Raw genomic sequence first — 14,550 nt, forward strand, 5'->3', positions numbered from 1 at the left:
GTGATTTATACAGTTCCTTGCAGCCTTGACTTTTGGTGATAAATTCATTATATTTCTAGCCCAACCTGGAATCCTGTCTCCTATTAGCACAGATGATCAAAATCCTGCCACCAGACTCCTCAAAAGAATGGTCTCTACCTGCCTTGGCGTCCTCACTAGCATGTTCCCTTCTTGTTGTCTTTGCATGGATATGGGCATCATACTCTCACACGGTTAACACCAGGAACACCACCCATAGGCCTTTCCTCAGCCCTTATCCCCCCTGGTCTCTTTGCAGTCTTTGCCTTCACACCTTGAGACTTTTCCATTGTCTTCAATGACACTAACCACTTAGCTTCCCTCTGCCTGAGCGCTGGACCAGTTCTCTCAAACCCCATCCAGGTTAACATCAAAGATGCCATCACTTCCACATCTCATCAGTTACCATTTGGGGTAGATTTCCATTCTCCTCCCTCTGGAATCAACTGGCCTTGATTTTCCTTTGGGTACCACTCTCAGTCCATGTGGTTAGAATGACCCCACCTCTCAACCATGCTCTCCCAGGCTCCATCGGAAAGCTGCCCAGTGATTTCCCTTTTTTCTTGGAATTACCGCAGATTTTTAGAATCTTTCTGAGAAGGTTGCTAAGCTAGAAAATGAAGCTAACGCAGAGGAAAGTAAAGCCAAGACTTCTGATGACGTTGCCTTCGCCTCTTTTACTAATTCTTTATTGCTGCGTAAGCCCATAAGTTGTTTGTTGTTCAAACAACAAACCTTTATCATCTCAGTTTCTGTGGTCAGGGGTCTGGGAACAGTTTCCCCAGACCTTGGGCCTTATCCAGGGTTTCTCTCAAGGCTGCAATCAAGGTGCCAGCCACAGCGGTAGCCATCTGAACACTCAACTGGAGGAGTTCATTCCCAGTTCACCCACGTGGTTGTTTGCAGACCCCAGGTCCTCGATGGTGGGTGAGGCATTAGTTCCTCACCACAGGAAGGGATGCTCTCGCTCCTGACTCTATCACGACTTTCGTCATGAGTTTTGGCAACTGGATGATAGTATCCATCTTACAAGTTGGGCTCTCAGTCTTTCAACCTTTTTGTTCCTCCACCCTTTTTCCTGACCAGGCTGCAGGGCTCAAGGGGCCCCACCTTTGGAGTGCCTTCTTTGAAATTTTCTAAGGTACCTGGGACCAGCAAGGACTGGCAGAACCATCTGAACAACCCCCTCCCTAGGATCACCCACCTATGAACCCCATACATAAGGTAGACCAGATGTCCAAGGAGCTCCGGCCTGTGTGCTGACAGGGTATTTCTCTGGTGGGACTAGGTAAGACTGGGCAGCCAGAACAGCCTTGGCATGCTGATTTGGGGTGACTCAAATTGTTTATATAGACAGGGACCCACACATCCTAGGAGCAGCCCTGCCTCCACCCACCTTGGCTACCTACTCCCATGGTCATCTCCTTAACCTGCTATTTTAAATCAGTGCTTCTCAAGCCTGGATGAACATTAGAAACCCCAGGGGAGCTTTTGAAAAGCAGCGCGCCTTAGGACCCATCCTACATCAATTAATTCAGAATCTCAATCAAAATCAAAATCCTCAGGCCCTGTTTTTTTTGAAGTTCTCCAGATAATTCTAACATTGAGAAGACCTGCTTTAAATAGATGGCCACAAATCTCAAATAGGCACTCAACTCTTGCTCCTCTGCCCTCAGTGGAACAGTTCGATGGGCAAATAATTTAGGCATCTCCTGGACGTATTAGAAAATTGTGCGTCGGGGCCGGCCGGGTGGCGCAGCGGTTAAGTTCCCACACTCCGCTTCTCAGCGGCCCGGGGTTCGCTGGTTCAGATCCCGGGTGCGGACATGGTGCTGCTTGGCACGCCATGCTGTGGTAGGCGTCCCACATATAGAGTAGAGGAAGATGGGCATGGATGTTAGCTCAGGGCCAGTCTTCCTCAGCAAAAAGAGGAGGACTGGCAGTAGTTAGCTCAGAGCTAATCTTCCTCAAAAAAAAGAAAAGAAAAGAAAATTGTGCATCTTTCTAAGCTTCCCATGGCAGAAGCGCTGTGTGGTCTTGCTACGCGAAGTGGGATCCAAGGACAGCACATCAACATTCCCCGGGAGCTTGTTAGAAATGCAGAATCTGCATTTTAACAAATCCCCCTGTGATTCATTTGCACACTCAAGTGTGAGAAGCTCAGTTCAAGCCCTGTAGCAACCCTACTATAGTTACCCAGTGGGTTTGTTTTCCAACTACCAAACAACTGTTTCATACTCTTTCTCAGATAACGCCTTGCCTCACATTTAGAAAGACAGGAACATCTGAGGGTAACTGCACATCAGCCCACTGCCCAAATTCCATTGTACCCACATCAGTGCCCACATTCTCAGCATTCCCTCCCATTACAGTGACGAGAAGGTCCTCCCCCTATCAAAGACAACCTACCTGCTTTCTACCTGTCAGCACATCACACTGAGCTTTCAAAAAGGAGAGAGAGAGAAATATACCTTTGACCCCACTCCTCCAGCCCCCGACTATTCCTTTGCTTCTCATCGACAGCAAATGTTTTCACCAAAAGAGTTACCTGTAGTCATGACCTCCACTTTCTTACCTCTAACGCTCTCCTGCCCACTCCGCTGAGCCTACTCCTCTCAGTGTCACCAATGACCTCCATGCTGTTAGCAAATCGAAGGGCACCTGTCTCTGCTCGAGTCCTTGGCCAGCCAGGGGCAGTCAACATTCCCTCCTTCTTGGCTTCCATGGCATCTCACGTTTTCTCAAGCAGTCTCCTTTCTAGAGCTTCCTTTTAAGCTCAATCTTAAATGTTACAGCTCTCTCCTGCCCCTGCCCCTCTTTTCTATCCACTCACTCTCTTGAGGGGCCTGATCCAGTCCCATAGCTTTACACACCCACTATTTCCTGATGACCCTAAATTCCTATCTCTAGCCCTGATCTTTCCCCACGTCCACATGGCTACTTGCCATCTCCACACACATGCTCAGAAGGAATCTCTAACAAGTCCAAAAAAGAACCCGTCTTCCTCACTTCCAAAACCAAGGCCAATCAATACAAACCTGCTCGCCGGGCCTCATTTTAGCAAATGACACCACCAGCCATCCTGCTGCTTAAGCCTGAAGTCTAAGATCATCAAGCTCTCCCACCTTCCCCACCCAATCCCTCTCTACCCCTGTCAGTTCTCCCTCTAAAACTCATCCAGGAGCCATCCTCACTTCTCCATTTCCACAGCTGCCACCCTATTCCCAAGGTACCATCCACACGTCCCTGGTTTACTACAATGATCTAACCGGTCTCCTGGTTCCACTTTTCATCCCCTACAATTCATTCTCAACACGGCAGCCGGAGGGAACCTGTAAAACACTAATCAGGTCATGTCAATCTTTAAGGAAAATCATCCAAAGGCTTTGCACTACTCTTAGAAAAAAATCCAAACTATTTAGCCTAATTCACAAAGCAACAAAGTCTGCCTCCTATCTACCTCCTCTTACGTCATTTTATGCCACTCTCTCCAGCCACACCGACATTCTAGCTCTGCGCCCTTCAATACAGTAGACACGAGCTGCATGTGGCTATTTAAAGTTGTCAGCTAAAAATAACACAAAATGTAAATTTCAGTTCCTAAGTCTTACTAGCCACATTTCAAGTGCTCAGTTGTCACATGAGGCTGGTGGCCTCGTGGCTAGTGCAGTATAGAACATTTCCTTCAGTGCAGAAAGTTCTATTGGACAGTGCTGTTCTGGCTGTTCCCTGCATGGGGCAAGTTTGGTCCCTCCTTATGGTCCCTGTACTCACCGTCACCTCTGCCTGAAGTGCCCGTCCCCCAGCTCCGCCCATGGCTGCATCTAGACCTCAGCTTAAATGTCACCTCCTTGGAGAGGCCTTCCCTGAGCACCCAGTCCAAAGAAGCTAGCAGTTAGCCAATCACATGAACTGATTTAACTCTCCCCAGCATTCACCACTGGCTAATGCTCTTCTAGTTCATTTGTGTTTGTCTGCTTATTGCCTAACTCTACCACGCCACCTCACCCCAAAGTGGACTTATGAGCTCAGGGACCTTGTCGGTCTTGCTCACCACCGCATTCCAGCTCCTGTCCTACGCCCGTGGAGTGCAGTGCCCGACAGGCTCTGCTCAATTAGTATTCGTTGACTGTTAGACCCATGTCGTATTCTCAGTTCCTCCTAAATCTTTCACAACCATCACCTTTCCTCCATTTTCCCTGCCACCACCCAGTGTGGGCCGTCATCTGCTCCACCCTGACGTACAACAAACAGAATCCTGCCTCTGCCCTCCAGCCAACCCTGCGAACACCAGCAGATTACCTTGTGACTATTCCTCTTGTCAACTCATTTCCCTGTCCCTGTCCCTGCCCCTGCCGGGCCCAAATGGCCTTCACGTCCCCAGACATGGCACGCTCGTTCCTACCTCAGTGCTGCTGGTCTCTCCCTCCACTTGGAGCATTCTCGCCGTTTCTTGGTGAAGCCACACCTTCTCCTGCCTTCCAGGTGTGGCGCTGGTGGCAGTTCCTCTGCAGACACTGGCCCCTCCTCTGGTCTTCTCCAGCACTTCCTGTCTGCAGCCTTGCTTTGGCGCTTACAAGAAGTTCCACCTCTCACATGCACACAAGCAGATAATCCCTGAGATTATTCCTAAGAGCAATGGTTCTCGAACTTTGCTGAGGATCAAAATCACCTGGACATGTTCACAAAGAACACACAGGTCCAGGCTCACTGAAGGAGCCTAGGTCTGGGCCTCTGTCCTTTTTCCACATTCCCTGGGTGACTCAGAGAGCCATCAAATGGGAGACCCACTTCTTTAGAACAGCAGACCTGCAAGAGCAGTTGCTCAAGTTCTGTCCATTTCTACCAATTCAGAACACCTGGGGAGTGACCAACTGGGTTCATAACCTTCTGTCTCACAAACTGGCTCTTCTTCAAGTATTCAAAGCTACCCACTGTGACAGACTGAAAATAGCCCCCCAAAGATATCTACATCCTAATACCGGGAACCTGCAAACATGACTTTACATGACAAAAGGGACTTTACAAGTGTGACTTTGAGATTTTTGAGATGGGGAGGTCATGCTGGATTATCTGGGTGGGCTCTAAATACAATCACAAGGGTCCTTACAAAAGGAAGACAATAAGAGCAAAAAGGGAAGAAGCTATATGAGGACACAAATGGGGGGAGAAAAGGCTATATGATGGACAGCCATGAGCCAAGGACAGGGTCTCCAGAAGATGGAAAAGGAAAGGAACAGATGCCTCCCTTGACCCCCGAGCCTCCAGAAGCCCACCCTGTGACACCTTGGTCTTGGCCTTGGCGGACTCATTTCACACTTCAGACCTTCAGAACCATGAGAGAATAAATGTGTAGTCTTAAGTTGCTAAGTCTGTGGCAATTCGTTACAGCAGCAACAGGAAACAAACACACCTCCTCTTCTGTAACATGACCAGGTAAAGTTCTAGGGGTCCAAGGATGGTCATCTTCTAAACCCATGTGTCTGTATTTAACTCATGTATTAAAATACAGCACAAGATGCTCCATTTAGATGGCACTGGGTTGCTTTGTTCCTTACTGTGCCCACAATGCCCAGCTCAGTGCCTGCCATGTATGTCTGTGGATACCAAAATTCCTCAAGGCAGGCCAGTATTCCACCTTGGAATTTGGGACCCTCCCTGATAGGCCTGGTAGCCTAACCCCAATGGTGTTACAAGAGGGGAAATACATGAGTTCCCGAAACCGACAGGTCACCACGCTTGGACGCCCTGGGGAAGAACCACCACTGTTTCAACTTGAGTCAAAACGTAGACCAAACAGACTGCTTCTTAGACGCCTGGTTTCATCCTGAAAAGCGTACAGCTTAGAGCTGTGCTGTCCAATATGGTCACCACTAGGCCACAGAAATGTTTAAATATAAACTAATTAAAAACAAAATTGAAGACACAGTTCCTCAGTCACAGTAGCCATATCTCAAGTGCCATGTGTTAGCAGCTACTGCATTGGGTGGCACAAACACAGAACATTTCCGTCATCATAGAAAGTTCTACTGGACTGTGCTGGCTTAGAGCATCTCTCAAGCATTCTTGGCTCCAGCCCCACCTCCAGCCCCCTGATTAGAAAAACTTAAGAGAGAAATGCAGCCACCAGACCCCATTCCATTCTACGCTGGAATTCATTCTCGAGCGTGCGTCTTCTGACGCACAGCCAGGAAAGGTACCCAGAGCTATTTGCCCAAGTCTGACTTTTCACTGAAGAGATTCCATCTTTGGAAAGTGAGAAGCAGAAGTCACAGGGTGAGGAAACTGTGAACAGGAGACAGGACTCACGGAGGGGTGAGGTGAGGGAAGGCGGGTTAGACAGAGGAAGCAGTAGGGAAAAGAGAAGGGGAGGAGCACATAGAAAAGGATCCTAGTGATGTTGTCCAGAGCAGAAACTTCAAACGTTGAAAAGGAGGCCTCCTTTGAGACCTGTAAGCGGGTAAAACAACGCGCCAGCCTGGAGAGGGGCTAGACCACTGCTCAGAGAAGGGTCTGCAGGACAGAGGGTCCTCTCCCTGTGGCCCTCGGGAGCCTGGAGGGCCCCCACGGGAGGCAGCGATAGTGTGTGGGAGAGATGGAGAGAGCAAATCAGCTGAGAGCAAAGACACAAAACTCTTCCACACAGAAATTTTTATAATTTGTAAATACACTGTGCTGGCGAGGCTGTGGGGAGACGGGTACTCCTGGACACCGCTGTGGAAGGGTAAGCCAGCACTGCCACGCTGGAGGCAATCTGGCACTTTCTATCAAAATCACAAACACTTACAGTCTTTGCTCCAGCCTTTGTATTTCAGGAACTTATCTTTCAGAAGACTCGCTCATGTGTTGAATGACGGACACACAAGGGTATCCGCAGCAGTGAAGGCAACAGGAAAAGATTAGAAGCAACCTTTATGCCCATCAGTGAAATTAGTTCAGGAAGGCACTAAAAAGAATGAGGACTTCCTTTCTATTGACTATACTCCAAGATATATTGTTCTAGGGCTTAAAAAACAGCAGCAGCAGCAACAAGGTGCAGAAGTAAGAAAGAGCTCCCACCCGTGTGAAGGAAAACAAAGATGCACATGGACCTGTGGATGCCGCCCTATTTCTGGAAGTTCCCGTAAGAAACTGGTCACTTGCTTCCCTCCAGGGAAGGCGCTGATGGGCAGAAGACAGGAGCCATGTTTTCACCCCAGGTTCTTTAGTTCCCTTCCAATATCAGACCTGATCTATATATCACCTACTCTCCAAGTGTGAAATTAACAAACGGAGATACACTTCCGGGTAGTTACAGATCTTCCTCAACTTACAATAGGCTTACATCCTGATAAATCCAGTGTAGTCAAAAATGCATTTAACACACGTCACCTGCCAAACATCATAGCCTAGCCTACCTTCAGGGTGCTCAGCACACCTACATTAGCCCCCAGCTGGGCAGAATCATCTCACACGGAGCTCATCTTATAATACAGTGCTAAATATCTCACGTCATTCATTGAATACTGTCCTGAAAGTGAAAATAGGATGGCTGTCCAGGTACAGAGTGACCGTAAGGGTGCCGGCTGTTCACCCTCGTGGTCGCGGGGCTGAGTTGGGGTGCGGCTCGCTGCCCCTGCCCAGCACCACAGAGAGGATCGTGCTGCAGATGGCTAGCCCGGGAAAAGAGCAACATTCAAAATTCACAGGCCGGCTTCTACGGAATGCGTATCGCTTTTACACTGTCGTAAAGTTGAAAAATCCTAAATCGAACCATCGTAAGTCACGGACTGTCTGCACATTGAACAAAAAGTTTAAAACATACAGCCTTCTGTACTAATGCTACAGTCTCAATGGGAAGACAGCACCTGCCAGGGTGAGCAGGCCCAGGTACCAGCCACATGGCAGCCATGAGCTCCTGGGGGGCCACGGGTTCCTCTGTCCCCTCTCTCTGTGGCAGTCTCTCTCCCTCTGTGGTCCAGGGCCTCTGAGGGGGAGTTCCCAAACCCCCGGCTCTCAGCAAATCTGGGCTGTAATTCAGCCTTGGAAATGACCAGGGATCGTCCTCCCCTGCCTGAATCCCGGCGTCAGGATCCCATTTCTGACCAGGATGCCACCACATCCCAGTGGCTGCTCGAGAGTAGGGCGCCCACAGCCACCGCCGATGTTCGCCGCAGCCTCTCACTTTAGGGAAGAAAATGAAAGCAAGTCTAGTGGCTGCCATCTGATAATCACTATGGACACCGGACACCAGCCTGTGTCAGGTCTGGGTCCAATTAGCCACCCCCACAACAACACCATAGCAACAAAGGTAATATTATTGTTCTAAAGAAGAAGAAGAAAAAACCACAGACAGACACCCTGCTGTACACAGCTTTTAAAGCCACAGAGATAACGTTTTTCCACACCCTACAAAACTTGCGCCTCTCACTTCCTGACAATGCGGCTTCTTCAGTAGGAAGCCTCAAGCTTGGGGCAACCAGCTCTTCACAGCACTCCAAGATGTGCGTCCTTCACAGGAAAGACAGGCATGAGAACAAGGCCCAGGAGTCGGGGCTGTGCTTCTCCCTCCGCCTCCTTCTTGGAGGCAGGGAGGCTGGTGGGCTGTGCCGGTGGGAAGCAGGACAGCCTCGGGGCACAGCTCCAAGCTGCCCTCTGTCCCTGTCTGTATGCCTGTCTGCCTTCTCTGTGCCAGCCCCAAGCTGGGCACTGGGGTTTTGGTGGTTGCAGTAATGAGCCGCACACTAATCTCCAGACCTAAATGTGGAAAGCATTAACCCGAATGAAAAGACATAAATCAGGAGGGGAGCTTATGACACGGAGGAAGACAGCTCTTCTCAGAGAGGGGAGCCTGGAGTGTTGCACAAGAGCTGAGTGAGTCACCGGCCAGCAGAGGGAGGACCGGAGGAGGAGGGAGGAGACAGGAGGGAGGGGTGCCCCCAGTGGGACTGGCGAGTGCATGGCCGTGGGCAGCGGTGCAAAAACACAGCTGTAGGTTCCTAACTAACCATGCTTCACCAGCAGTCTGGGCCGGGGAGGGGGGCAAAATGTCACCTCCCCTCCCCAACTCAGGAAGTGTTTCAAAATGTGTCCTCCCCAGAGAAGACGGCAGGAAGGAGTCTTCCTAACAGCCCACTGGTCACCCTTTACAGCCTGCAGCTGTGTCCTGGGGAAGCAAACCTCAGGCCCCTAGAGAGAAGACCTCCTTATCCTTCTTTGCTCCTCCCTGACCACACGCCATACTCTTTTGGGGTCCCCAAGCCTCAGGTGCCCATCATGGACACAGAATTCTTTCTCCACCTTCTCGTCCATCCTCACTACCGCTTCTTATCTTTTCTTTCTTTCCTTCTCCCAAACACCCCATCTTCCACACAAGCTACGGCTGACAACGAGACAAACCCCTCAGCTTCCCCTGTCCCTAGTCCCTGGGGAGAACCTCCTACCTTCCCTTAAGATCTTGCTTCACCCATCAACTCCTCCACCAAGACGGATTCCCAGCCTTTAAGCTCTAAGTACCTGCTATGAGCGAGGCCCTGCTGTCCCTGGGTGTGGTGGTGGGGAGGAGGAGCCCCCGAACAGATAACCCAGCTGGGGGGTGGGAGCACCAGGAGGTCTGAGCCCTGGAGGCTCTAGAAGTTAGCTCAGCGGGACCCCTTCTGCTTTGAGCAGGACCCTTCCCTCTCTAGGTCATCTTCCTCTTGCTCTGATGGAGGACGAGTTGGGTTTAAAGATCAACTGGGTCGCTTCGAGACTGACAAGGTTCATCTGTAAGAAACACACAAAACAAAACTAACCTGCCCTAGAGCACGGGGCTGCTGTGGGGCTTACCCCAGAGAACTCACACTGAGCGGAAGTGCCGGGGCAGAGTGGGGCGTGGCAAATGGCCAGACCACTCACCGTTACTGGGTACTCACTAAGAGTGATGAACACAAAGCAAGATGGAACCCTGAGAGGGAAATCGCTTACAGGAGAGGACTTGGGAAGAGGGAACACTGAAATGGACTTAGAGGACAGCAAGCCACGAGGACAGGGTAGCAAGAGAGGGCATTCCAGGGCAGGGAGCCATTCATTCATTCACTCATTCATTCAACAAACACTGATTGAGTGCTCCTTATATACAAGACACAGTTTAGATGCTGGAGAGCACTAGTCCACAAAATAAAGATCTGTGCCCTAGTGAGCTTACATTCTCGTGAAGGCAGACACACAATCCACAACAGGCCTGATGGACAGGTAAATGACCCAGTTTTGTTGCAAGGTGATAAATGATGGAGAAAAAGAAGTAGAACAGGATAAAGAGACGGGCGTGGCAGAGTGAGCAAGAGACTTCAAGGAGATGAAGCAGTGGATTTGTTTCCGGTGGCTGCTGGAACAAATTACCGCAAAGTAAGGGGCTTAAAATTACAACACAAATTTACTACCTTATAGCTCTGGAGGTCAGAAGTCTGAAACGGGTCTCACTGGGCTACAGTCAAGATGCTGGTAGGGCTAGTTCCTTCTAGTGGCCGCCCGCATTCTTTGGCTTATGGCCCCTCCTTCACATCACTCAACCTCTTGCTTCTGTTGTCACATCTCCTACTGACCTGGCCCTCCTGCCTCCCTCTTATAAGGAAGCTTCACTTTACGTTGGGCCATCGGATTATCCAGCATCATCTCTTCATCTCGAGATCCTTAATTTAATCACATGTGCAAAACCCTGTTTGCCTTGTAAGGTAACATTCACAGGCTCTGAGGATTAGGACGGGGACATCTTTGGGGGATCATGCTGAGCCCAGTGGGGGGGAATTCGTCAGGTGGGCTGCAAAGGCCCAAACAAGCGAGCGTGCCTGGAACACGTGGAGGAACGCCCCAGCGGAGCCAGTCTGCAGGGGAGGAAGGAGTGAGACGAGGCAGGAGGAGCAGACCCCGAGGTCACCGAGCGCCTTGTCAGCCGCGGTGAGGGCTTCCTCAGCTTTCACGCTGCCCTCACAGGGACCCATGGGAATGTTCTGAGGAGAAGCACGACACAATTGGACTTACTATTTAAGAAGAACAGACCGGGGTCTGGCAGAGCAGTCAGGAGGCGACTGCCATTCTCCAAGGGTGCAGTGGCTGTAGGTCCAAACAAGAGGACGGCACTGGGAGTGGGGAGAATGGACCAAGATAAATCTACTTGGAAGGAGGAGCCAACACGTTGACCTGACACAGTGAATGTGGGAAGGGAGAGAAAAAGGGGAGTCCAGGTTTAGGACTCAAGCAGCTGGAAGGACAGACTTGTCATTTACTGAGCCAGGAAAGGCTGCGGGTGGCCCAGACGTGGGAGGAAAGACCAGACACGACATTTCTGGCAGGTTGAACAGAGATGTCAAGTAAGCAACTGGCTAAATGAGCGAGGAGGTCAAGGGCAAAATTGTGAGCAAAGACTCGAGACGGATGTGCTGACCCACAGCTGAAGGCTCTCACAGGGCAGGTTGCCGGGGGTCTGGGCTGGGACCCAACCCCAGGCCGAGAATCCTGGTCTGGACTTTAGCCCGAGGGCAATGGGAAGCAACGGGCAGGGTGCGGAGCCAGCCGTGACTGCCCCGGATTAAGTTTGCGAGCCGGGCACTGGTCGCAGGATAAGAAGGCCCAGGCTGTGTAAACAGGGACTTTGCCTGAGCCCTCTGTTGCTCAACCAGGCATTTTCCACTTCTCACAGCCCACGGGGTGCAAACTGAGTTGTGGGGCAGGGAGGGGGAGCAGGGCGGGATTCAGGAATGCGGTCCTACCACGGGCTCCAAAACCCTTAGCTGCACACAGCTCCCGCTCACTAGCTGTCAGCTCTCTAGCTCGCCCGTGGGGCCCCGCTGCCCTGCGGTGGATTCAATGGACTCGGGAAAACCCTGGATCTCCGAGCTGTCATGAGGGAGCAGGCAGCCAGACTGTGTGGGCCCCTCCCAGGGGACGCGGGTCTTCCCCTCCCTCGGGACACTGGCACAACACGCACCAAGTTCAAATGGCGACGTCCACTGCAAGCGATTCCCAGGCACAGATGGCACCAGCCAATTGCTTCCCAGGCACCTTCATCCATTCATTCATTGAACGAAGATTTAGTGAGCACCTCCCAAGGGCCGGGCGCGTTTCTAGCCATTTGGGGCACGTTGGCAAACAACAGAGAAGGAAAAAATACCTCTGCTTCATGGAGTGTGTGGTCCAGCGAGGGGGTGGGGGAGCTGGAGCAGACAATAAACAATAAATAAGTGAATTGTAAAGAATGCTAGAATGGAGGGAAAAAAATACAGCAAAGCAAGAGGATAGCCTGGGTAAAGTAAGGGGTAGCCTGGGGGATGGGTGGCAATTTGAAATAGTTCAAAATGTTATGACTGCTTCTAAGTCACAGTTGAAGATCTTTCTCGCTCTTCTGCCCCCTTGCCCCCTTCCTCCCTTCCTTCCTGCCTTCTTTCCTTCCTTCATTAAATAGTTACTGAGCGCTCACCACAGGCCTGTCCCAGGCGCTCTCTACTCTCATGAAGCTTTTACATTTTATTCAGGGAGACAGAATTTCAGACAACTAATTCTAGAAGGGTTATGAATGAGCAGAAACTCATATCTCAGGATTCCTGCAATCATGCCAATCACAATGAAACACGGAACCTGCTGGGACAAGAGCTGGGACTCTCCTGAGAGCACCCGATTCTTGGTCAAAGTCCCCAGTCCACTTCCTTCCTCCTACTTCATCCTCCTTCCCCCATCACCACCATCACACCACGACCTGGGTTAGTTAGAACTGCTCCCTTCTCAGCTACCAGAAACCACAGCTCAGTGGCTCCTCTGGAAGGTGCCCACAGAATGCCCTTATGCCTTGCCGGGTCGCCATCCCAGAGCATCTCCTGGTTTTAGGGCCTTCTCAACTAACTTGTCTGTTCTGTGCTTCAGATTCAACATCTTCTCCAAAGTGCCAACACCAACACTGAGTGGGCCCTGCAGGCTGCCCTCGCCTCTGATCTAAGCATCTCTGTTGGGCAGGTTTTGATTCCTCTTGCCTGGCTGCGCTCACTCCTTGGCCCCTGGCAGCCTAGGGGCAGAGGATGAGCAGAGGAGGATGTCACACGTAGGCTAGTCAGAGGATCAAACCCGTCTGGCAGCTTGCTCCTCCGACCACAACTTGGAACTCGCTTATCAGCGGCACTAACCACCAGAACTGCAAGTGAGCTAGCACGAAGGCTTTTCCTGTCTGGAGGAAAGTCAAGGCTGACCTTTGGTGCACATCCATGGCAGTCCCTTTGACTCTGGACCCTCCATCTCTTCCCACTCTGCATCCAGTTGTGAGCCAGCTGGACCGGTGCTGGCCCAGGCCCCAGTGGACAACACAGCCACCAACGGGAAAAAACAGACACTAGGAGCTGGCCCAGCCAACGTCCACCTCTCTCTGCCCTCCCATCAACTCTTCCAGTCTCATTCCTCCCAAAGCTGTGAGGACCTGAGAAGATGGTTCAGCTAGACCAGGACCCAATCCCTAGACCACAAGTTGAAGGTCTGTTCCCAAAAGCACAATGACGCTTCTTGGCAGAGCTGCTCTGAGCCCTCCCCTCCTCAGCGGCTTCACAGATGGGCAGCTGGGGGCAGAGGAGAACGGCCCACAGGGCAGGGCGGCTATGGGCACCTCTTCCCGACCCCTCCTCCCATTCCCATCGCTTTGCACCATTTCCTCCCCTCGGCAACTGGCACCTGAAAGCAAAGCCTGCTGGATCCCCAAACCGGAGAACCACCTACTTATCAACCAAGTGTGCAGATATGTTAAGGACGGGGGACATGACGAGCTGCACGGGCTGAGGGGTCCTCCACGCCCCTCTGTGGGATCGGGCTACAGAGGAAGGAGTACAGGTCCGGCAGCCAGTGGTTCAGATCATGGGCTCTGGAGAGAGAGGGTCTGTCACTGGCTAGGTGACACTGAAGAAATTTAACTTTTCTGTGACTTGGTTTCCCCATATGTAAAATGGGCCTGGTAATACTTATAGGCTTGTTGCAAGGATTAAATGAGTTAACAAATAAAGATACAGTATTTAGAAGGGTGCTTGAAAAATAGTAAGTGCTACGTACATGCTGTCTACTATTATTAAATATTTTTGAATCGACAGATCTGTTTTAAAATGCTCTCTCCACCTGTGAAGGCCATAGGCCTGTTCACTGGTTGAGAAAACAGGGTCAGTACAAGTACGGAGGTATTGAAGAAGGACGTTTGCACTGCCGACGTCGCTTACTTATTCCTCGTGGGCCTGTCCACTGTGCTTCTCCAACCCCATTCCTTCCGACGAAGTCTCAGAAGCCCAGAAGATTCCTGGGTGTCACCAGCACCCCAGCAAAGAACTCAAAACCGGCCCCAGGGCACAGCACAGTCAGCTGAGAAACCAGAGACTTAGTCTCATGAGGGAAGATTTGGGAGGCGGTGGGCCCACGGCTGCCCGGAGCTCTGGGGGTCCCTGACACAAAGCCCCCAAAAACACGTGGTGACAGCCTGCCCTCTCAACAACGGCACTGAGATATGACCGAAGGGCCAGCCACGCACTTCCACACTCAAACAGCACCAGCCAAAGC

General features: G+C 51.2%; 1 protein-coding gene across 4 annotated transcripts in view; it reads right to left on the reverse strand.

Moving 5' to 3' along the window:
* Positions 1 to 14,550, reverse strand: part of GAS7 (growth arrest specific 7) — a 218,583-nt gene that overhangs the window by 147,824 nt on the left and 56,209 nt on the right. The window contains exon 1 of one of the 4 annotated variants that reach the window (XM_008528745.2): positions 4,424 to 4,554. The exons of 2 other annotated variants lie outside the window; for them this stretch is intronic. In XM_008528745.2, coding sequence (XP_008526967.1) covers positions 4,424 to 4,459 — 36 coding nt within the window. In that variant the 5' untranslated portion in view covers positions 4,460 to 4,554. Of the gene's footprint in view, positions 1 to 4,423; positions 4,555 to 14,550 lie in introns of those variants that run through there. One more of the 4 variants, XM_070561090.1, reaches the window with a different exon arrangement.

This window comes from Equus przewalskii, chromosome 10, assembly GCF_037783145.1.
Source record: "Equus przewalskii isolate Varuska chromosome 10, EquPr2, whole genome shotgun sequence".
Lineage (NCBI taxonomy): Eukaryota > Metazoa > Chordata > Mammalia > Perissodactyla > Equidae > Equus > Equus przewalskii.